This window comes from Podarcis vaucheri, assembly GCF_965113315.1.
Source record: "Podarcis vaucheri genome assembly, chromosome: 2".
Lineage (NCBI taxonomy): Eukaryota > Metazoa > Chordata > Lepidosauria > Squamata > Lacertidae > Podarcis > Podarcis vaucheri.
The window spans coordinates 88,728,971-88,752,831 of NC_138760.1; the positions used below are offsets into that span (position 1 = coordinate 88,728,971).

General features: G+C 44.7%; 1 protein-coding gene across 8 annotated transcripts in view; it reads left to right on the forward strand.

Annotated features, from left to right (window-relative positions):
* Positions 1–20,301, forward strand: part of LOC309525103 (monoacylglycerol lipase ABHD6-like) — a 44,876-nt gene extending 24,575 nt beyond the window's left edge. For all 8 annotated transcript variants that reach the window (XM_082210498.1, XM_082210496.1, XM_082210497.1 and 5 more), the window contains exons 2-9: positions 311–456; positions 2,801–2,957; positions 4,068–4,181; positions 7,386–7,518; positions 10,234–10,391; positions 14,567–14,621; positions 16,121–16,221; positions 18,799–20,301. In XM_082210498.1, coding sequence (XP_082066624.1) covers positions 338–456; positions 2,801–2,957; positions 4,068–4,181; positions 7,386–7,518; positions 10,234–10,391; positions 14,567–14,621; positions 16,121–16,221; positions 18,799–18,975 — 1,014 coding nt within the window. In that variant the 5' untranslated portion in view covers positions 311–337 and the 3' untranslated portion in view covers positions 18,976–20,301. The remainder of the gene's footprint in view (positions 1–310; positions 457–2,800; positions 2,958–4,067; positions 4,182–7,385; positions 7,519–10,233; positions 10,392–14,566; positions 14,622–16,120; positions 16,222–18,798) is intronic.
* Positions 20,302–23,861: the final 3,560 nt, after the last annotated feature.

Sequence of the window (23,861 nt, forward strand, 5' to 3'; positions counted from 1 at the left end):
CAGAGACCACAGGGAGAGGGAATGAAAGGAAGAATACCTCCCATCCTTTTTTTCTCTACAGCCACTGACTCTCTTCCTGAAAATGCCCCCCCCTTTCTTTGATGCAGTTGCATTTGGTCTTAGGGCACAAATGGTGAGAAATGGTCTGGAAACAGTCCAGGGGGGGATTTGCAAGGGTAGGGCAGGGTTTCAAAGCATTGTTTGTGGTCTGGAAAAGTATCCGTTGCATCCTGGGATATTCTTGCCTTCCGCCTCTTGTTCATGATTTCCAGTGCTTATAACTGACCATTTTTTAAATCTATTTTTGCAGCTGAGGTAGAGCCACCAAGAGAACAAAATGGACCTTGATGTGCTGAACATGTTTGTAATAGCGGGAGGCACTCTGGCTATCCCAATTTTGGCATTTGTGGCATCCTTCCTTCTGTGGCCTTCAGCACTGATCAGAATATACTACTGGTAAGTTATTCAGAATCCTGGCTCTGATTGGTGTTGCCTTCCTAGAAAGCCTATGTACTTCCCAAAAAGTTTGCCACAATTAGAATGAATGATCAATAGTCCTTAAAAAAAATAAAATTAAAAACCAGTCCCAGTTCCTTCAGCAGCTGATTGATTGCAGCCTATTTGCATATGATGTTTCAGGAGCACCTCTTGATTAATGCCAATTATCCAGATTGAGGAGGAACCTTCCACAAATCATGCCATAACGGAGGCTCATCCATGGTGGGGGCACACTCCAAGATCGCTCCCGTTCTGCCTTCCAAATTGGCAGACATGGGATTGTGCAACACTGCAGGATGCAGTGAACTTCCTAGACCCCACTGGGAAACATCAGGAGGGTTTATGCCTCATTCCCTTCCTTTCCCCTGCCTGAACTCCTTCGCAGCCCCTGGAGGGGCTACGGAGAACAACCACCATTGAATCGTGGGCATTGCTAGAAACCGAATGATCAATAGTTCTTAACTTCTGAATGAGCAGTAGTTGCAAAGGTTTCCTTTCCTTGATCCTTCTGTTGTTTAGACTCCTGCTTCATACAGCAACTCCCCCAAAAGTCAAAGGTCCCCTTTGGCAGTGGCGTCCAATGTAGCACTGTTAGTTCATGGTTGGAAGAGGTAATTGGACAAAGCCTGGTGTGCATGTAGAACAGCTTTGGCCAACCTGATGCTCTCCAGCTGTGCAGGAGCTGATGGGAGTTGAAGTCCAAAACATCTGGAGGGTGTCAGGTTGACAAAGACTGACTTAGAACCATTTGGGAGCACGGAGCTCCTTCAACTTGTCCACTAAACTCGGACTGCCTTAAGCTGGCCAAGAGGATAACGAAGCCTTTTCTCATCACCAGTGCTGATCAGATAGTGTTTGTTCCTAAGCCTGCTCCACATATTCAGCTGAACTGGCTCATCTCTAGGCATGGCATGGAAGTATGAAACACTTATGCTCTCCCACCATACCTGTGGTGTTGGGTGATCAAGCATATAGACAGAAAGTTCACAGTCTTTCCCCCCGACCACCTCCTGAAGGCTTCATCTGCGCATACAGCCTCCTCATAGCAACACAGGAAGGTGCCTTTCACTAAGTCAAACTACTTGTCCATCTAACCCAGTATATTGATTTACTTTATTTATAAGAGTGCTTATAAGCTCCTAGTAAATATGGCAATGTACACTAAAATGCCATAACATAAAACACAAGGCCAACGTACTTCTTAATATGCATGTATTTTCTACTCTGCCTGGAAGCAGCTGTCCAGGGCCTCAGGTAGAGGTCTTTCTGAGCACCTGCTGCCGTTCCTCCTTTTTAAACTGGAAGTTCCAGGGATGGAGCTAGGGACCTTCTGCATGTAAAGAAGGCGTTCAACTGCTGAACCAACCATAACAGTTGTAGTGGATGTATGTTGTAGGTTAGTGGAGTCACACGCACACTCATTAACACTAGGCTAGGGGATCTTTGGCCCTCCAGATGTTGTTGGACTCCAACTCCCATCAGCCCCTGCCAGCATGGTCAGGGATGATGGGAACTGGAGTCCAACAACATCTGGAGGACGAAAAGTTCCTCCCTGCCTTACAACTTCCTTATGCTTATAGAGGGGCTACGAAGTCTACATATGTATGTATAGATGCATAATCTTTCTTAACTGGGATTTTTAGATCCCTTCCTGTACAGATGGTTATTGCTGTGGCTGTTCCATTAATGTAAATGCTGCTGGGAGAATTCTGCATTATCTTATTACCAAAGCATGCCTTTTTCGCCTGTTGCTAGGCAGGTCTTTATTACCCCGTTTACTCCGGCTGACTCGGAGGATTAGCTCCCCATGGGCGCAGATGTCATTGGTTCGTTTCTGAGTGGGGATAAATTGCTTGCCAGGAAGGTTCATCAATCAGTAAAGCTATTTTAAATGCCTAAGCAGGGGAAATTGTTACAAAGGGATTAGAGTGGCGGCTCTGGTTGTTTCAGTAAAGGGAGAACTGTGAAAAAGATTGGCGCAAGGGAAAGTGGGAGAGGGTCACATTGTGATTTCACAACCTTGTGGGGAGGAAGGCCTGGGATGGCAGGGGCTGTAGCTCAGGGTGGAGAGGGTGCTTCACATGTGGAAAGTTCCAGGTTCAATTACCAGGTAGGGCTGGAGAGACTGTCTGTTTGACACTGGGTGTTCCTAAAAACAAGTTCAAGTGTGGCAGTCACGCTGCGGTCTCCTGCAGGGGGAGCAGGTAGTGGTGATTTGAATTGATTGCAGAAATGCTTTGCTCTTGTGCTGAGGCTGCTGCGTTGCAACCCTTCTCCTTTGTCCTGCCCCTGCTGCTGTCAGGTACTGGCGCCGCGCCCTGGGCATGCAAGTTCGATACGTGAACTACGACGACTACCAGTTCTGCTACTCCTACCGAGGGAGGCCTGGCCACCGGCCCTCTGTGCTCATGCTGCATGGATTCTCGGCCCACAAGGATATGTGGCTTTCTGTAGTCAAGGTACACTTCTCCTCCTCTATGAGGAAATAACAGTTTCACCTGGGAGGGACAACGTTCTGCTCTTGGGCTAAGTTGCAGCCCATTCCAGTGTGCCCTTGTCACTTTTCTATTACTGGTTTGTGTATAAAATAAAAAAATTCCTTCCAGTAGCACCTTAAAGACCAACTAAGTAAGGTGCTACTGGAAGGAATTTTTTTATTTTGACTATGGCAGACCAACACGGCTACCTATCTGTAACTGATTTGTGTATGTATTACATCCCAAAGGTGGAGAATCTGCGCCCTCCATATGTAGATAGGCTCCCATCAGCCCAAAGTTCAGGGATGCTGGGAGTTGTAATGCAGTAACCCCCGGCTTCCCACTGCAGATCATGTGTTCCTTCCATCAGCGCTGCTACAGGGGAAGCACCCATGTGATATAAAATCCATATATTAGTGTGCCAGCAGTGGTGTTGTGCTATCAGCCATGCTGAAAAAGTAACAGGTGAATCAGCCTTGAGGATAAGTTCAAATGGTCCACTTGGTTGGGATCATGCCTGGCTTTCACCATGGGAAAAGGTAGGTACCACTTTCCTGGCCACCCACCTGTTCAGTATGGAAAGCCAGCTGCTCAAAATGAGCATCCCACAGTTGTCCCTGTTAGTTCTGTGGAAAGTTTGGGCTGTCACACTTCTGCATCTACTGCGGAGCCACCTGTGCTCAGAATACTCCTATTTTCGATCCCTGTGAGGCTGCTGCTTGCTAACTGCAAATGAATTATTGTGATGAGATTGGGAGGGGAGGTTGCCTACTTGCTTACTTTGGGATTAGCCTAAAGTGCCTTTAAAAAAATAAATCATATGCTGAGGACATTAGGATTCACACAAAAGTCTTTATGGTAACGGCATGTGCGCATGCTTCTCTTCCTCTCTTTTATAAGAATTCTCTTCATATATTTTAGCTTTTAAGGAACAGCTTGCATGGGGCCAGTGTTAATACAATTCATCTGTTGCCAATGCAGTGCTTGCTCAGCTCCACTTCCACCATGATGGCAGTGGTTGGACATTTGTTCCGATTTGCTTCTGGTGTGATCTCTCCTCCATCCTAACCACATGACACTTGTTTCATGCAGTTCCTTCCAAAGAACCTGCACTTGATTTGTGTTGACATGCCTGGCCATGAGGGTACCACTCGCTCATCCCTAGATGACTACTCAATCTATGGGCAAGTGAAACGAATACACCAGGTAATAAATGCTCCAGAAATGACCCTGGAAACGGTTGGGATGTTCTCTCTGTTCCACCATCTTGAGTCCATGGACTGATTCAGAACTCATTGTTCGGAGGTGATTAGTGTTTTGATTTGGAGAGTCTGGGGAAGATTAAGCAACATTGTAAAGAGTGATGGGAGATGGGTTACAGCAAAACCCTGGAGATATATCCCAATATTTCAGTACAGCGACTCTCCCTTCTGAAAGATCTCTCCTTCCTTCCTTCCTTCCTTCCTTCCTTCCTTCCTTCCTTCCTGGCCAGCAGACATGCCAGCTATTTACAGTCTCAAAAGATTCTCTTGTCTTCGTTCTGACTCTCAAATCCTTAATCTCTTTAATTCTTCACATCCTGTTCTGTGAAGATCTAAGTCCATCAGTGATCAAAAGAATTGGTTTGCAGGTTGTGAGGTGACTGTCTGTTTCCTCCTTTACAAAGGGAAGAGCTGCCATTTGAAGGGCTGTCTGCTAAAAGACTGGCTTAAAGAGAAAAAAATCATGAGAGCAGGAAGGGCCTTGGCATTACCCAGGCATTACCTGCACAGCAGACTCAGCCATGTCTGAACCGCCAGGCATCATGGCCTTCCATCCTATGGCAAGATGGATAGTTTTTAAAAGTTAAATTATTGCAACTATTTCTAAACTTTCATTTATACATATACAATCAGCACATGGTAATTTACATAAATCTTTTAGCGTTGGCGTATTTCCCGTTTCCCTTTGGTGATATGTAAGTGGACACCCTTCTGACTGGGTGAGTAGTCAGTTCACGTTTTAACTGTGGGGTTCCTCTGTCCAGTGGTACCTCTAGTTACAAACTTAACTGTTCTTCAACCTGAGGTACCACTTTAGCTAATGGGGCCTCCTGTTGCCGTCACAGTGCCAGCGCGCAATTTCTGTTCTCATCCTGAGGCAAAGTTCTTAACCTGAGGTACTACTTCTGGGTTAGCGGAGTCTGTAACCGGAAGTGTTTGTAACCCGAGGTGTTTGTAACCTGAAGTACCACTGTATTCCAAAGGAACTGAATTGCGGAGCATGCCTAATATCTTCCACTTCCTTTCCTATCTCCCGTACATCCTGAGTTATGAGAAGTTATCAAAGAAGTAGCTTCTTTACCTTGTAGAAATGGTCCTCTCCTTTCTGTCAGCAGCTGAGCTGCTAATATGTGGCCCGCTTTGTCAGACTTGTTTATGCTCTCAGCATTTCCATAAACATAAGTAGATCAAATGTATTAAAAAGACAATTCAGAGCCAGGGTCTGAGAATCAGTGGACAGCCATCAAACTTTTAGCTCGCAAGCTTTCCCTCTGGTAAGAGGTTTGTTTTCAGTTGCTTTGGGCCTGTTCATAGGATGTGCTGGTTTTCCTGTCTGTCCACTTAGCAATGTCGAAGGCCGCTGTTCTGAACCCCTGGGGACAGAAGCCCCATTTACCTGAGGGCTAAAATGAAGGGTGAGGAGGGGTGCACCCACAAGTCCCACCTACAATGTCACTGTGGACGTCGGGCGCCTATTCAAACCTTTCCATGTTGGCCACACACGCCCTGAAGGGAGATTGAAGGAATCATCAGAGTGTACAGTGGTGCCTCGCAAGACTTAATCTGTTCCGCGAGTCTCTTCGTCTAGCGGTTTTTTCGTCTTGCGAAGCAACCCTATTAGCGGATTAGCGGATTAGCGCTATTAGCGGTTTAGCGGCTATTAAAGGCTTAGCGGCTATTAAAGGCTTAGCGGCTTAGCGGCTAAAAGGCTCTTAGCGGCTTAGAAAAAGGGGGGGAAGCAAAAAAAAAATCGGAACACTCGCAAGACGTTTTCGTCTTGCAAAGCAAGCCCATAGGGAAAATCGTCTTGCGAAGCAGCTCAAAAACGGAAAACCCTTTCGTCTAGCGGGTTTTCCGTCTTGCGTGGCACCACTGTCCTTAGAATACACCCTGTGATCAGGAGCCTTGTCTTAACAGGGTTCTGGATCTCAAGGTTTCTATGTTCATTCCCTCAGACACATGTAGACATCCTCATCAGATTTTCCCTCTCAGCATGGGAAGGTCTGGTCTGAAGTGAAGCTGACTTTCATGGGGATGTTGGGGGCGGGGGCTTCTTTGCACACCCCTCCCCTCTTTTAACTCCACATGCACCGAACATGCCCAGAAGCCCCCTTCAGACCTTTGTGACTGATGAGCAAAATTTTCCTGTGGGGATGAGGACAAAGAGGATGGGGTTGTGTGCACACAGAAAGCCAGCCTGGTGCAGTGGTTAGAGTGTCAGACTAAGACCTGGGAGACCAAGGTTTGAATCCCCACTTGTCCATGAAGCTCGCTAGGTGACCTTGGCCTAGTCACTGTCTCTTAGCCTCACAGGGTTCTTGTGGGGATTCAGTGAGGAGGGGGAGAAGCATGTACGCCAGCTTGGAGGAAAGGTGGGATATAAATGAGATAAATAAACACTGCCCTTTCCACATGAGTTTGATCAAACTGCGGGAGGCAGTGGAGGACAGGAGTGCCTGGCGTGCTCTGGTCCATGGGGTCACGAAGAGTCGGACACGACTAAACGACTAAACAACAACACCCTTTCCACACATTTGCTCTGAATACCTGAAGAGGGTTTCGATGCCTGTTTTTAGCTTTCCCAGACCTAGGATTGAATTTGGCTGCTGTTAAAGTTGCAGTACCTGCTCTGAGAGCCAGTGTGGTGTAGTGGTTAAGAGCGGTAGTCTCGTAATCTGGGGAACCGGGTTCGTGTCCCCGCTCCTCCACATGCAGCTGCTGGGTGACCTTGGGCCAGTCACACTTCTTTGAAGTCTCTCAGCCCCACTCACCTCACAGAGTGTTTGTTGTGGGGGAGGAAGGGAAAGGAGAATGTTAGCCGCGTTGAGACTCCTTCGAGTAGTGATACAGCGGGATATCAAATCCAAACTCCTCCTCTTCTTCTTCCCAGCACAGTTAAGCCAATCCCCCCAACCATAAGCAACACTAATACTTTCTTAATACTACCGAAAGAAGAGCCAGGTAGGGCACTGCACATAGCCTAACTTCCTCTGGGCTGCCCCTTAACATCTGTTATGGTACTGAATCTCATGCGCTTTTACTTGTGTGAGTATTAATTTCCATTCCAGTTCCTCTAATCTCTCCCAACTCTACTGCAGTTGCTGCCTGCCCCATAGTAACCCAAGTGTTGGTTTTTTTATCTTTTCAGTTTGTTGAATGTATCAATCTGAACAGGAAACCCTTCCATCTACTTGGAACTTCCATGGGCGGAAATGTTGCAGGAGTTTATGCTGCTCAGTACCCAGCGGAGATCTGCAGCTTAAGTCTTGTATGCCCTGCGGGTGAGTGTCACAAATGAACTTCGCCTCCTGAGGCAGGAGATGTGTCCACGGTCCATGTGTCTGGTGAATTTAAATACTCAGGATGTGCACCAACCACAGGAGTTGATTGGTTCCTGACCTGGTGCTTTGGAAAACAGTCTGCTCATGTCAAAGGTGCTTTGGCTGCCTGGTGGAATGGCCACCTGACACAGATGCTTTAGTTGAGATTTCTGCCTTGCAGGGGGTTGGATTAGATGACCCTCAGGGTCTCTTTCAGCCCTATGATTCTGTGATTTGGGCTGTGGTCAGTCTAAGTCCCCTTCTTTTGGTCACCACCACCTGCCCTCCCTATTCACAATTCTGCTTTTGGCAGAAGTGAATGAAATTTGCAGACCTTGTAGCTGCTCCTGAGTGGCTAAAGCCTGTCAAATTATAAGCAAATACAGTGGTGCCCCGCAAGACGAATGCCTCGCAAGACGAAAAACTCGCTAGATGAAAGGGTTTTCCGTTTTTGCGTTGCTTCCCTAGACGAATTTCCCTATGGGCTTGCTTTGCAAGACGAAAACGTCTTGCGCTTTTTTTTAAAAGCCGCTTGAAGAGGCGCAGTTGCGACGGACCCTGCTTCGCAAGACGAAAAACATCACAAGACGAAAAGACTCGCGGAACGAATTCTTTTCGTCTTGCGAGGCACCACTGTATATCCAGGGGGTGTTGTTTTGGGCAGCTTCATTCTCCCCTACCCCCCCCTTTAAAAGGAAACATCTAAAACTTTATTTTGGATCAGAATTGGATTAAATCTGTGGATAAGGACACTCCTTCTGAAGGCGTGAATCCTGCCAGAAAGATTGCCACAGGGGTTTCCCTGAAAGGGTAGCCCTTACAGTTTGGGAGTGCAATTGATTAACACCTGTCAAGTTGCAAACAAAAGAGAAGTCCAGGGGTGTTTGTTCTAGGTACCTTGTAAAGTCGATTGTGGAGGGAACAAAAAGGGATTGACTTTTTAGGTAAGATCATTCACTCTGATTACAAGACCAACTTGTCAGCCACAGTGAGGCTCTTCTTCCTGCTTCTCTCCATTGTGGTGTTTGCTACTCCTTCCCACATCTCTCCACCCTGATGTTATTTTTTCATAGGGTAACCTGTACTTTACTTTTCAGCGGGTGCTAATATGCACCTTTCTTTATCTCCGGATCACTGAGGCACCACAAAGTGCTTCAGGGAACCCAGCTTCGATTTGTACTACCTCATAGACATCCCACTTCATCACTAACAAGCTGCCAAACCCTCCAAGACACATCACTTTGGCTCAGGAAACATCCAGCTTAGCTCCACACCTCCTATTAAAGCTAGAATTAGGCTCAATGTTTACATGTTAAGACACTAGGTAAAAGCAGCATTCATGTGTTTGCTACCTTGGCAACCCCTGTGCCCTTGTAGTTAAGAGCAGGCCTACATCATCATCATTAATACCCTATTCACACACACCCCCCATTTTAAAAGGGCACTGAATATCAGTCAACCAAAGGCCTGGTTAAAGAGGAACATTTTTGCCCAGTGCCTAAAGGTGTATAAACGACCTTGGCCCAGTATACCTGAAGGAGTGTCTCCTTGCCCATCATTCAGCCCGGACACTGAGGTCCAGCACTGAGGCCTTCTGGCAGTTCCCTCACTGCAAAAGTGAGGTTACAGGGAACCAGACAGAGGGCCTTCTCGGTAGTGATGCCCGCCCTGTGGAACGCCCTCTTCCTATCAGATGTCAAGGAAATAAACAACTATCTGACTTTTAGAAGACATCTGAAGGCAGCCCTGTTCAGTGAAGTTTTTAATGTTTGGTGTTTTATTGTGTTTTTAATACTGTGTTGGGAGCCGCCCAGAGTGGCTGAGGAAACCCAGCCAGATGGGCGAGGTATAAATAATAAATTCTGATGCTGATGAAGGAGCCAGGCAAATCTTCCTGGGGAGAACATTCCACAAATGGGGAGCTGCTACAGAAAAGTCCCATTCTGTTATAACAGACACGTGGCTGTTATTGGAAAGAGCAAACCAGTGTCTAGCTCCCTTCTTCCTAATCCTAATGTCAACACATCAAAGTGCTGAGCATCCTGCAGGCCTTCCACCACCAGCAGCACTCAGCAATGGTTGGGAAATGCAGCTCACCATGAGTCTGAGTCACCCTAGATGAAAGGTGGCCGACACGGTATCCCCCAGAGCAGGCATAGGCAAACTCCAGTCCTCCAAATGTTTTGGAACTACAATTCCCATCATCCCTAGCTAACAGGACCAGTGGTCAGGTATGATGGGAATTGTAGTCATGAGTTTGCTTATGCCTGCCCCAGAGCTTGGATCACTGAACTCCTGTCCGTCCCAGTCAATGGCCACGGATGATGGTAATTGTAGTCTAGATACATCTGGAGGGCCCCACCCTGGTTATCTTTGCCTTTGATATCCCAAGAGGAATCCAAACGTGCAGGAGGTGCCTTGGTGACAGCCATGTGTGCAACTCAAAGTGTCGTTTCACCCTACGTGGCGAACGTGGTGGTTCTGTACTTGGGAGATAAGATTAAGTCAGGTCCTGACACCCCCCACCCCCTCCTTCCTTGCTTGTGACTTTAAGAAATAATTGGCATGTTTTCTCTGGAGGGATTGTTGGAGGAATTAAAGGCTTGTCAAGGCCGCCTACCTATTGCGTTGCTTCTGGAGCTCAGCATATGGCTGTTCTTCTCTTTTTTCCTGCAGGGCTGCCGCCTGTCACGGAAAGCAAATTTGTTAAGCTACTGTGGGAGCTGAAGGAGTCTAAGTCCCTCAGCCAGATTCCCCTGATTCCATCCACCCCGGAGGAAATGGCAGAAATGTTAAAGCTTTGCTCATACGTACGCTTCAAAGTGCCCCAGCAGGTGAGAAGTATGAATGGCAGAGGCGCCCTTAATTGGGAATCTTCTGTAGCCCCCTCACCCCCACCCCAAGGCTGTTCTTCTTAAGTCGAGGCTGGTTGCTGCCTTGGTAAACATTTGATTAAAGCAAAGTACAGTATCCACCCCCTCCTCCTGCCACCCACGATGTGGCCTCCTAACTGGTTGGCTTGTACCGATTCTGAGGTAACATGCATTTTAATGAATGAATTCCATTTGTGAATCGCTTCCTATAAAGTGCCTTAAAGCAATTTGACAATGAATACAACAGCAATAAAAACAAGAAGTGTTTCCTATGTAAAAATGAAACGATTTTCTATGTAAAGACAGTTTCAAATCTAACACATCTACAGACGGGGGTTAAAAAACAAAAAACAAAATCCAGTTATAGGTCTTGTTGAAAAAAGAAGGGCTTCAATTACTATTTATGAATGAATTCTGCCCCTTTAATCCTTAAAATTTTAGTTCAGCACCTGTACAGCTGCTTCCTGGTCCCTAGGTAGGCTTGATAATAGGAAGTCCTACTTCCGGGTTAGCGCCTCCGGCAATGGCGGATTTCCTCTGATCTGGAGGAATCCGCTCCGTGGAAATCAGGGTCTGGACCGCCATGGCGAGGCGGAGACCCATCAAAAACCACAGGCGGAAGAAGCCTGTGGACGTGGGATTCGGCTGGCACCTTATGCGCCTCCCCTACTCGCGGGGAAACCCGGTTTCGGGGATCTGGAGCGACGTGGGGTGAGCGGCGCGGTGCTTCGAATCGACTGCTTCTTTCACGGAGTGAAGCCGCATTGCTGTTGCCGGAGAGCGCTGACTTTTTCCTGTGGACAATTGGATTCTAAACAACAACCCGTGAGTAGAACGGAAAATTGGATCTTTAAACTTCTTAATTTGGCATCGAAACGGGAAGGCTTCAAACAGGAAGTCCGCCTTCCTCTTTTGTAAATAGATTGAAGCAAAGACGTTGCAAGCTAAAGCCTGGAAAGTCTTTTGTAAAGGATTAAATCTCCATCGGTTGAAATTACTAAACCCCCCTTGTAAGCAGGAGAAGAGGGGGAAAATTTTAGATTGTTTAAGCCTGCAGGAGAGAGAGTGAAGAAAGATAAATCACCACCGTTTCGAACCTGGGAATGGGCTGCCAGTAAGATTGAAGTTTTGGGAAAGTGCATTGACTGTGAATAAAACGTATGTTGACAGATAGTTAAATAAGAGAAATATATTGTTTCCATTGTTTCCTTTTGCACTTAAAAAGGAGCAAAAAAAGTAACTGAAAATCGAAACTAACTCTGTTGTTGGACCTGTGTTTAAAAGGATGGATACAAATAGAAATTGTTTCACCTAGAGGGAGCTTTTGAAACAGTGGCAGGAGTGGAGCTGGGGAATTTTCCAGCTGCAGAGATTAAAAAGCGTGAGAACCAGAGTCTGACCTTGGATTAGAATGTTGACAGAAGAAGCCTTAGTGATTGCATTTTGCAAGACAAGTGCTTTACTGGAAAAGCTTCATGAGAAGATGGATGTGAGGATTATTAAAATTGACAATTTGGGACAAAAAATGACTGAGTCGGAACAAAAAGGGAATACTTATACAGAAATCACTCAGGAATTGACCCAGGAATCTGTTTTGACATGGCAGGCTGTGGAGAAAACGAAGGAGAATGTTGTCGAACTTCAAGTAATTCAAGTGAAGAGAGCCTCGGCCTCACAGAGGCAATTTGATGAACATAAGCTGTTGCCCTTTATGATCGAATCTAGAGAAAGCCAGATTTGGTGGGGGATGGAGCCCTGCTTGTAGATCCTCCTATGCAGGGATGCTCTGGCCTTTGGGATCTGGATTTGGGTCAGGGGGAGAGTGGCGTTCTGAAATATCTTTTGGATTTTAGTTCTGACTATGGAGAATTGGCTAACCTGTCGAGAGGGAATAAAGACATTGTTAGGTTGGAGTTTCCCCGAGATCTACTCCTTAACGCCAAAGGAAGGAAATTAAGAACAAGATCAGCACAAGATAAAGTAAAGTGCATGTATAAATATAAAGAAGATCTGCAGAAGAGACATGGAAGAGAGTTAAGAGCCTCGGACAGAAGGTCACCAGGTTGATGGACTATATGGTATTGATAGAAAGGACTGACAGAATCCGAGACCAGGGAGAAGAGACGGTGGAGGAAGATTGGAAAAAAGTTTTTTAAAAAATAATAATAATTTTAGAGAAATGTTGTAAAATTAATGAGTATTAGAAAAATGATGGAATGAAATTATATGGCTTTAGTAGAAATGTTATAAGGAGTTAAGTACAAATAGGTTTTTGGGTTTTAATGGTAAGATAAGGTTAAAATTAAATTAAGATAATTAAATGACAGAAAATAGTGAAAGGTGGAAAGGATTTGCTGGAATAATTAATAACTAGAATACAAAAAGGGAGGTGTGAGGAGGTCGATGAAACAGGTTAACGAAAGATAAAGATATGGAAATATTGGATTTGTTTTTAACTGTTTTTGATTTTGTTTTTGTTTTGATGTATTGTGTTTTTTGCTTTTTTGTATGTATTGTAGTGTGTTGATTTGTGCTGTTTGTTTTTTCTCTTTCTTTTTTCTCTTTTTCTTTAATTCTTAAACTTTTAATAAATATTTTTTTTTAAAAAAAGATAATAGGAAGTCCTATTTTTTTCCAACTTAAAAAACAAAACCCACCGTGAATCAGTACCTCAGTCACAAATAAACTGTACAAATTGTAACACTTGGAAATTAGCACACTCTTGTACACCTCGTGTTTAGCTTTCTGGTTTCTGAGCTTCAGATATAAATCCTTATCTCAAAATCCATGAGGTCTAGCGGATTTTGAAAGCCATGGATTTGAACCTAACCCATGGTGTACTGATAAATTTGGAAGTGTAGGACCTCATCACAACAGCCTCCAAGGAGAGTCCAGGTTATCTAACACACACTCACGCAACATAGCAAGGGACAGCCCTACTTTTAGCACAGTGTCCAATATAACAGGATTAGCACAACTGCAGCCCTATACGCAGCCTCCTGGGAGTGTTCTCTGCTGAACTCAGCGCCACTTGCTTCAGATTGTGTTTTAAATTTTCATCTGGTTGGTATTGCTTTCCTTCTCCACAGCATCAATTCTTCCCCACCTTTCTCAAGCTCTGTGCTGAATGTTCCTTAGTAGCCATGTGGGTGTTTGTACAGAGAGCAGATAGATACCGAGGTGCTATATGCAAGATATGATTTTTAAAATTGGGAAGAACAAGTGAAATGGATGTGGTGTATGTGTGTGTGTGTGTGTGTGTGTGTGTGTGTGTGTGCAGCCTGTTCTGAAGAGCCAAGCTTTCCCTGACAGGGAAACCTGATTTCCCTTGAAGTCTGAGCTGCGTGGGTTTACACAGGGCAAGCAAAGTGCGAAACAATTGCTTTAAAAATTGTGCAGAGCTGTGATTCATCCTCCCCTCGGCGATCTTTCCGAAGCAGGATTCTAACTTTCTCTATGTGGAAGATGTGCCTCCTTTCCCCTTACAGCTTGGATGAGGACCCTGAGGCCCTTCACCTTCCCCCCTCCCTAGCCAGCATGCCTAGTGGTTGGGGACAATAGGAGTTGTAGTCCAGCAACTTCTGGAAGGCCTCAGGTTCCCCTGCCGTGCCCTACAGATTTGTAATCTTTAGTTTGAGTGTGTTCCATGCTGGCTCTCTTCCTTCTAGCAGCCCCAAAGCTTGTTTGCCCAGGTTCCCTGCCTCTACTTGCTGCAGTGCGTCTCCAAGCGGGTTTACTCCTCGGCTGCTTTGTGCAATGCTCAAGTGTTCAAGAGTCCTGATTGCCAGCATGGATTCTGTGGTGTGTCCAGAAAACCGCTCCTACTGGGAAAGAGAGGCGGAGCAGATGGACACGGTGTGCTTGCCCTGTTACGTAACATAGGGACGTAATAAGAGCCCTGCTTGTTCAGGCCAGGGGCCTGTCTGGTCCAGCATCATGCTGTCTCACAGTGCCCAACCAGATGCATGTGGGAAGCCTGCCAGCAGGACCTGAGCACAGCAACACTCTCCCCACCTGGTGTGGAGAAGCACGATGCCTCTGACAGTGGAGGCAGAGTATAGCCATAGTGGCTAGAAGCCCCTGAGAGCCTTGCCCGCCACAAGCCATTCTTCTAAGACGCCATTATGTGTTTGTAGATCCTGCAGGGCCTCGTCGATGTCCGCATCCCGCACAATGACTTCTACCGCAAATGTAAGTGCATCATGTCATTTCTCTAGCTTGGGATTGGAATTGGTGCTGGCCGCTTCTGTTATCTGAAGGTGCAGGCTACACCGTGGGTCAAATGCTTGCCTGCTCCCCCCACTCCCCATGGTGTGATTTGGTTTTAAGGCCCATGGGACGGCAGCTTGGCCCAGTATTGAAGCAGCACACCTGTTAAAAACGTCTTTAAGGAAATGAAACAGTGGGGATCGCTGAGGCTTTGTGTATGCCACCATAGGAACGAAAGGAGAACTCCTCTGCCTCAGACCAAAGGTGCACCCGGTCTTATTTTATTTATTTTATTTTATTATTTTATTGTTGCCAACAGCAACCAGCCATATACCCTTGGGAAGTTTACAGGCCAGAAACTCACCTCATGGTCATACACAGAGATGGAGAGAACCTCTGGCCCTCCAGAATCAATGGGACCACAGCTGCATTCACACATGGGGTTTACTGCATTACTTCAACTGTTTGTAAGGCTAGCGCTTCAGCCCCACTTTCTAACATTCTTTCCACAGTGTGTACGCCTGTTCCACTGCTTCACCACCACCATGTTGCAGTGAACGTCATTGACACATGTAATTTCTCTATGCTGTCCTTCTCCCTCTAAGTTCTGCCATTCTTTTAGGCTATACCTTTTGGGCATGACTTTCCGTGCTGAAATAACAAGGCACGTTCATGTCAGGCCAAAAACAAACAAGCCCCAAAGCATGGACAGGGAGCACCGTGCATGTCGCCTCACGACTTGTCACGTGAGCCACTGGAGTGTGATCCTGTGGAAAAGGCGGGAAGATTGTCAGGCAGAACTCCCGCAATTTTCTGGGTTGCGGGGCCTGCAAACTGATTTATTTTTTCAAGGGCTGATGGGGATTGTGGTGCAACAACACCTGGGAGACCACAGGTTCCCCATTCCTGCCTTTCCCCTGGAATCGAGTATGATCAACAGCCTCCTGGATCTTGAGGTTCTGTTTGACTGTTGTGTCTCACAGCAGAGGTTTGGAATTGCAGGCACATAGCTTAGGGGTGGAGAACCTGTGGTCCTCCAGATAAAATTAGACTCCAAACCCTATCAGTCACAGCCAGCATGGTCAGTGGTCAGGGATGATGGGAGTTGTAGTCCAGCAACTTCTGCAGGGGCACAGATTCCCACCTATGGCCTAAACTATATGGGGAAGTATTGGGATGGGTGGCGAAGAACAAGACGCAGATTTTGACTTTGAAGAAAGGGAACTTCCTCCAAAGGCTTTTGTGCACATCCCTCTCTGGCCAGGAAGGTTTTCCTTTTGTTATTTATGCTGTGGGAAATCTTTTTCTTCTTTCTGCGGTTTCATTGGCCCAAACTGCATGATGGTTTTCTTCGGGCGGGGAGATAGGAGTAAAATGTTAAAAAACCCAGCTCGTTAAAATTTGAGTTGTGTGCAATGAAGCTGAGCTAGACTGATTTTTTCCCCCTCTCTCCTCCTCCTCCTTTTTCCTCTTCTGGAAAGTGTTTTTTGAGATTGCAGATGAGAAGTCCGTCAACTCGCTTTATGAAAACATGAGCAAGATCAAAGCTGCAACGCAGATCATCTGGGGAAAGCAAGATCAGGTGCCTCAGCCAATTTGTTTCTGCTTCCTTCTCCTCTTCTCTCCTTAGTGCAACATCTAAAGATAAATTAGAACAGCAGAGTAACCAATAGGGAGAGCAGGCAGATAATGACGGCAACTTAAAAATTAGCAAATGTGCTATATGGTGTAAGACCAAACCCCACCTCATCAGATTAGGAAAGCTGCATGTGCATTTTCCTGCTATGTAATGTGTGAGAACGAAAGATCCCTGCCTGCTCAAGTGGACTTTTGTCTTGATTAAATGTAGTGGGAGATGAGGGGATGATATTGGATGAGAGAATTGCACATAGAGGCAGAGGAGAATTTTGTTGGTCCACATTTTTAAAGAGACGGACTTGCCTTGTGCAGATTAGAACACCATTATTCTTTGGATTTCCCCCTTCTAAAAAAACTTAATGAAATCTGTAAAAATAAAAATGCATTTTGGGGGATAATACATTTAGAAATGCATACGCTGAAGTAAAATATGTATTTAAACAGTAAAATACATATTTAAATACAAGTTTTATAAAGTTAAAAATAATATTCATGGGACAGAACTCGCTTTGTAATGAATGCGCGCATTCAAACTGCAATTGTTCCTCTAACAGAGCTACAATTCCCAGCACCATTAACTGACTATAGTTCCCAGGATTCTTTGGGTTGTATGTTTGTGTGCTATAAAAATATGGAGCATACACAGACTCAAGGTGCAAATCGACTGATCTGCCCATTCCTTCTCCATTGGACACGCCAAACTCTTACATGTGCTCAAAGATTTCCCCATTCATTTCGGCAGAGGTAGCAGACCCGTGCGCATATTCCTGTGTATACAAATTTGCTGGCCCCATTGAATTGAATGGGAATGTTGTGCTCCCACACCTGTACAAAATGGTTGGATGAGGGATGAGTGAGGGTTGTATGATTTTTTTTAAAAAAAGGTTGTGCCGAATACCAATTCACCCCGAGTTCCAAATGTGTTTTGAGAAAAGGTACCATTAGCATGAGATCTGTAAGTTAGCGAGAAAGAGACGTTGCCATGACAACTAAAAAGGGGAACTGTTCTACGATTTGCTGGCACAGTTAAGAAGAAAGCTGAAAAATGTTAACTACGGGAAGGAAATGAGGGGAATGTGAAGAAATTATCAGTGAGTAGGAGGAGGAAATGATTGTGTATGGAGGAGCGCCGGTGGGGGGGGGAATGGGGACGGAGGGCAAAGCTGAATATAAGCAAGGCTGATTTGGATGAGCAGGTACAAGAATTGGTTTGGGGGCTAAGGATATGTGGTGTTCAGAAAGCCTCCAACAATCGTATCCTATTTCCTGCTGGTAGTTGATCTCTTTCTCTTCTCCCCCAGCATTCATGTCCCTAGTTGCTGAGCAACTGCAGCAATGCTGGAGCTGGTACAAATCAGCCCTGCAAGCTGAGATATTTTTGGTCCATAAGAGTTGACCATGATGAGCTGCTTCAAATGTCAAGAAGTTCCAACACTGACAGCCGTTCTCATGAGACCGATAGGCAGTTTTAACATTTGTCCACGACGCTCTGTATGTTTGTTCGTGGGGAAACGGTAGCTCACTGTGGTTTCTGTGTATGCTCATGTGCTTATGCCACACACACAGAATGAAATAGTGTGATTGTTGAATGGGGCAGTCCTTAGCTACAGATCTGCAGGCAAGGAGGAAATGTGTGGGGAACTGAGGGCAGGGCAGAGGTCTTGGGAGATAGGGGTGGAGCAGGAGACAGATCTGTGTGAGATTTCCTACTGCATGAAGTCTTCCTGTGCCTTGCACCATAGAAATCAACTGTCATCAGGAAAAAAACGAATGTGGGTTGATGCAAATCTGGGGGATACACCAATACAGTGTTTGGGTTATATATTAAATTCAGGTTTAGTGCTCAGCTGCCGGGAGTGTGAGTGTGTGTCTTCTTTGGTTTTGCATCCCCATTATCGTTGGTTACCTCCTCCAGTTTGGTCGAGTGTTGCTCGGCTAATGTTTTCCTATGGGCCAAACTAACCACGGCACAACTGGATCAGTTAGCAGTTGTGTGAATGCAAGAGTGAATGGTAAGAGTGTGGGGGCCCTGATCAGAACCTGGGATGCAGCTTTGACACCTCCTCTGCAATCCAAATAAAGATCACATACACCCCCCAACCCCCCCACATGCCCTTGCTATTTGTATTGGGCGTTCCATTAGAGCCAACTTTGTTTAAACGTCAGTCTTAATCAAAACAAAACGCGCCTTCCTCAAGAGGCACATTATATCACAATGCTAGCCTTTATTGAATGCTTCTTGGGACAGTTTTTCTGATCCAGGCCAAGGAACTGAGCAAAAGGTTGCCCTCTGCTTCCCCTTTGGCATGTTTCCATGGTCTTTGACAAGCATGTCATCCACATGAGTCAAAATAAGAAAATTCCTTCCAGTAGCACCTTAAAGACCAACTAAGTTAGTTCTTGGTATGAGCTTTCGTGTGCATGCACACTTCTTCAGATACACTGAAACAGAAGTTGCCGGACCCTTCTATATGAGTGACACCAGTTCCTCTTTCGTTGAATCCTTTTTCTCCTCGCCTAGGTCCTAGATGTTTCAGGAGCGGACATCCTAGCAAAATCGATTCCTGGATGTCAGGTACACATTCTGGAAAACTGTGGACACTCGGTAGTCGTGGAACGGCCCAGGAAGACGGCAAAGCTCCTCCTGGAGTTTTTAGCTACGGTACAGAATATGGATCACAATAAGAAGCTGGCTTGAACCGCCCACTGTCAAGTTGAACCCTTAAGCTAGATGTTTCAGTTATGATGAAATACTGCTGATTTGATCAATTCTCAGGGGTCTCATACTGAACTTGGTGACTGTGCCAAAATCCCTGAAGAAACCAGATTAATTGATATATTTAATTTGTAGGACCATCTGTGAGGTGGCTCATGGGATACTGAGTCCAATAAAGTCCAATAAAGTTTACATTATCCAGATATTTTGGGTGTAGTAAAAGAGCCATCAGATTTATGACTCTTGATTTTTTCGTTCAGGCACTTTCCGTCTATTTTTTGATAATGTTTCCCACTCCTTTCTATCCAACTTGGGCTAGATAACATGCATGCTAGCTAGACAGAGTCGGGAGAGCCTCTGACCTATCTTACCTTGCCAGAAATGTACCCATTTCTTAGACTGTCTTTGGTAATTTTTCATTGAATTGTAAATCTAGTAACATGAGAAGAAGCTGGAAGAAGGACAGATCTTTCAGATTCTTTCTGACTTTAGTGAATTTCTTTGCGAAGTTCCTGAATTATCTGGAAAGTATGTACCCTGCATATCCATTGGCCTTTACCTTTAGCATACATGTAATATAATTATTTATATATTAACTAGACTATGACCTCAGTTCAGAAAATTCTATATCACAGAATGTACTGGCCACTCCTAGGTTTATGCAGCTGTGTTATGTGATCTAGCATAATATCTGGCTAATTGGAATGTAGATGCCAATGACATTCATCTTGAAACATATAGGAAGAATCAGTAAGGAGTAAAACTTCATAGACTGAGAGCGAAGGGATGTTCCTGCCTCTTAGTATGTATGGCCTTGCATGATAAACAATTGTTACAAATGATTCTTAGGATCCAGGTGGTTGCTAAAGTGCTGTTTATGTCGCTCATCAATTTATGATTTCAGCAGAGAAGGAAGGCAATGCATAAAATTTTAAGGGCACGGAAGTTTTGGAGAATCTGCAACTCTGCAATGTTTACACTGATTTATTATGGATGAGTTTTTGTATCCCTCAAGAGCTCTGTTTCTTATGTATGTACTGCCTTAATAGTCAGTAATGCTGAAATAATTGGTATAATCTGATTTGAATCAGGAAAGGTTTTTTTTATGGTTGTAGTATTCAAACAATTTTGGAGTAACTGGTTTCGGGATTCAGACTCAAGGGGGAAATTCACTGAGTATGTACTAAACAAACACACACACAGAGCTTAGGTCTACTGAAATCAACAGGACTGTTCCTGATTCAAGCGGTTAGCATATTCCCTGTGAAAAGTGATCTTTCTGTGCAGTTAATAAACCAAGCGGAGCCATTTCTGGAGCCATTTTTTTCCATCTAGATGGGACTTTCTCCAAGCAATAATGCTGTATGTAGATAGATGCACAAGTGATCCAATTCAGGTTAAAGTTGGGATGAGCTGTTTTCTCAGCTCTTTTCTTAATTGTTTGTTCTGCTGAGTTATTTTGATGTAAATAATTGAGTTTCTTAATGAATTCTGTGAATTCTGTGAATGGTAATGTCTTGGCTGGGAGGGGAGGGGGGAATGTCTACATGTAAAAATAAAATCTAATTAGGGTACTCTAAAGTGAATTATTTATCAGATGCATTTTCAAGTTTATTGGACCAGAGCTTAGAAAATATGATCAGCCTTCCTCCTTCTAGGTATTTGTACTCATTTGCAGTTCCAGCTCTTTAGCTGAGTGAAATTTCTGAACCAGGTTTGCTTCATCTTCTTATTTGTGATGCTCCTTTTTTAAAAACCCAAACCAAACTAAAACAAAACAAAACAAAACAAAACACCCACACACATTAATGAGGTTTCTGAAAATCTCCCATACCAAGAAACACACAGCAAACACCGTTGTCGAGTCTACAGTAGCTATAATTTACAGTGAGTGGTATGGGTACTTAGGCAATAGTGTAGTGGTTGGGAACCTGTGGCTCCCCAACAGCTGTTGGACTCCAGTTCCCATCAACCCCAATTGGCATGGCCAACAGCCAGGGATGATGGGAGTTGCAGTTCTGCATCTTCTGGAAGACCATAGTTTCCCCATCCCTGCTCGTAGCCTATTGTACGCTTACTCCAGAGTATCCCTAATAAGTCAGTGGATCCATTCCAAAGTACGCTGATTACATATTGCAACTTCAGAATAATTTTGTAGGCACACTTTGGTTCTCAGCATTCCTTCTGCTTTTCTGTGGGGCTGCTGAGTTCATGGGACCATAATGTAGTTGTATGGCTACTCCATTTCTTCCCCGGATGTAAGTGCTAAAGGTATGGTTTCTTTAATTTGTAAGTATTTGTGTATTCTAAACTTGCATTTATGACTGCCGTAGTACCTTTTGAAACGTGATACATAGCATCCCTGTGTTTGAGCCATTGCTGGTCTATCTCTTGCACAGGTGGGGGAAGGAAACTTTCCACCTTTTTATTTGAGGGGATCGGGAAAATGTGTGCTTTTATCCAGTAATTGCTTGATCAACATTGCTGCAACTGATGGAAATAAAAACAAAGGGTGGTATCCAACTAAGACACACTTAGAGCAGACTTGCTGGAGTTAATGGACACGACTAACTTAAGTACATGGATTTCAGTCAGTCTGCTCTGAGTAGGACTTGGTCATCTACTACTCAAAGAGACTGGCATCTTAATGCCTACAAAAACCAGAGGAGTTAGAATTTTATTTTATTTTGGTACGGCTTTCAGAAGTCAGTGTCATGTCGGCAAAAGGACTTACTGTATTTTTCGCTCTATAAGATGCACTGGACCATAAGACGCACCCAATTTTTGGAGGAGGAAAACAAGAAAAAATAATATGCTGAATCTCAGAAGCCAGAACAGCAAGAGGTATCGCTGCGCAGTGAAAGCAGCAATCCCTCTTGATGTTCTGGCTTCTGGGATAGCTGTGCAACCTCTATTCACTCCATAAGACGCACAAACATTTCCCCTTACTTTTTGGGAAGGAAAAAGTGAGTCTTATAGAGCAAAAAATACGGTAATTAAAATGTAAACAAAGAAAACTCTAGTTCTCTTTTAAATGTTTTCATAATACTGGGACCTTATTTAGTTTGCAATCCACCCCCTCCAAACTAAATATCCACACGCTAGAGATAGTCTTAATATGCTATAATGCTTGTTTTTATGCTTGGATTTAAAAGAGAATGTGAGTGCATGTGTGAATGGACAGCAAGTGCAAAGACAGGGAGAAACAGGAAGGAGTCTCCAGAGACTGGCACTGCACCCCTACAGGGATGTAAGCCTTGGCAAAGGCCCATTGATTCCAGCCTCTGGAAACAGTTCTGAGTAAATGGCACCCTGTTTGTAGGCAAATGGATCATCTACATCCAAACCTGTTTAATTCTATTCCCTTCTTGGGCCATTCAGGTAAAGAAATGTGGAGGCACTTCCAGACTGCCTCTTATTTGGGGGTGGGATTCTATTGCATTCAAGCAAATTAAAGGTGATGTGGAGGTCATGTGCAACAAACTGATTTCCCTCCAAAGATCAGGCTTTTGCGATAAGGAAAGTGACAGGTGAAATATACTCGGAATCGAGAGTGGATTTCATGCTCTTTATTCAGCTCACAGTGGTGAGGAGGAATGGAAGTTCCCCCAGAATGTCTGCTTTATATACATTATTTACACAATGGGCCCCATGTGATTGGCTAATTCCGGGATTCACCTGTAGGCCAATCAGGTTGCGGATTCACTTCCACCTGGAGCTGGATTGGGTGGCTCCTGTGGACCAGTCAGACTGCTGCATTCTGAACTCTGTTGTTCTAGGACCAATCAGACTGCTGCCTTTTGGATCCTATTCAACTCAGTACATAACAACAGGGAAATGCATTGGAGCACACAGGATAGCATTTCCTTTGAAGCAACGTTGTCGAACCTCCCCACAAGCAAATCGTAGCAAATGCTCATTAAATAAGAAACATTGTCTAGCTTTCCGCAAGCAAATCCAGATGGATGTTCAATGCAAGCGCCACTGGACTATGTTTAGTTAAAAAGCAAGGTCCAAATACTCACAAAAAAGTTATTGACGCTCAGGAATAACGCATAACCTTCACTGAAGAATCTCTCTTGTGAAATGGTAGCACTTCAGTACTGTGGCAAAACAGGATATTTGGGTTTAATGCACCCCAGGGGGGAAAAGTGACCGAGAATAATTCTTACTCTGGGTGTGTCCCTGTTGCAGAACTTGCTGCAAATCTTGTATGAGAGAGAAATGGGCATATTGCTTTACTGAGATCAGTAAACAGAGGAACCGGCAACATCTCTCTCCCCACCATTGTCTGGTTTTAAATCCCCGTGGCTGTGGCGCTTATATTAGTGATCCTTATGGGGATGCTGAGCTAAATTTTGCATCAAATAGCATAATGTGTTCAGCCTATTAGAGCAGGGATGGAAATTCTGTCTGTGTCTGTTAGCGGCTTTTTGCTCCATACGAGTCCTCTCTTGTAATTAAAGTGATTACAATAGATTTAATCCTTAACTGTTGTTATTCATATATGCACTGCTAAGTGCTTAATGAGAAGCTGTCCAGTTCACCAGTGACAATGAAGGGGCTTAGATTTTTTTCAGGCTGGAGCATGTAACTGTTTAAAGGCCTGCCTCATACAATTTAGTTAAGCATGACATCACCTTCACCTCTGTTTCACCTTTCTTGCTGTTCCAAGACTGGGCTTTATTACAGCCCTCTTGCAACTTGCAGTGTGTGTGTGTGTGTGTGTGTGAGAGAGAGAGAGAGAGAGAGAGAGAGATTTGCTTTCTCCTGTTTTCCAAAGTGGCTGCACTTCTCTAGAGCTAACCATCCTCATATGACATTTCAGTTTGTAGAGGGACAGAAAGGTTTTAGCAGTGCATTGTTTT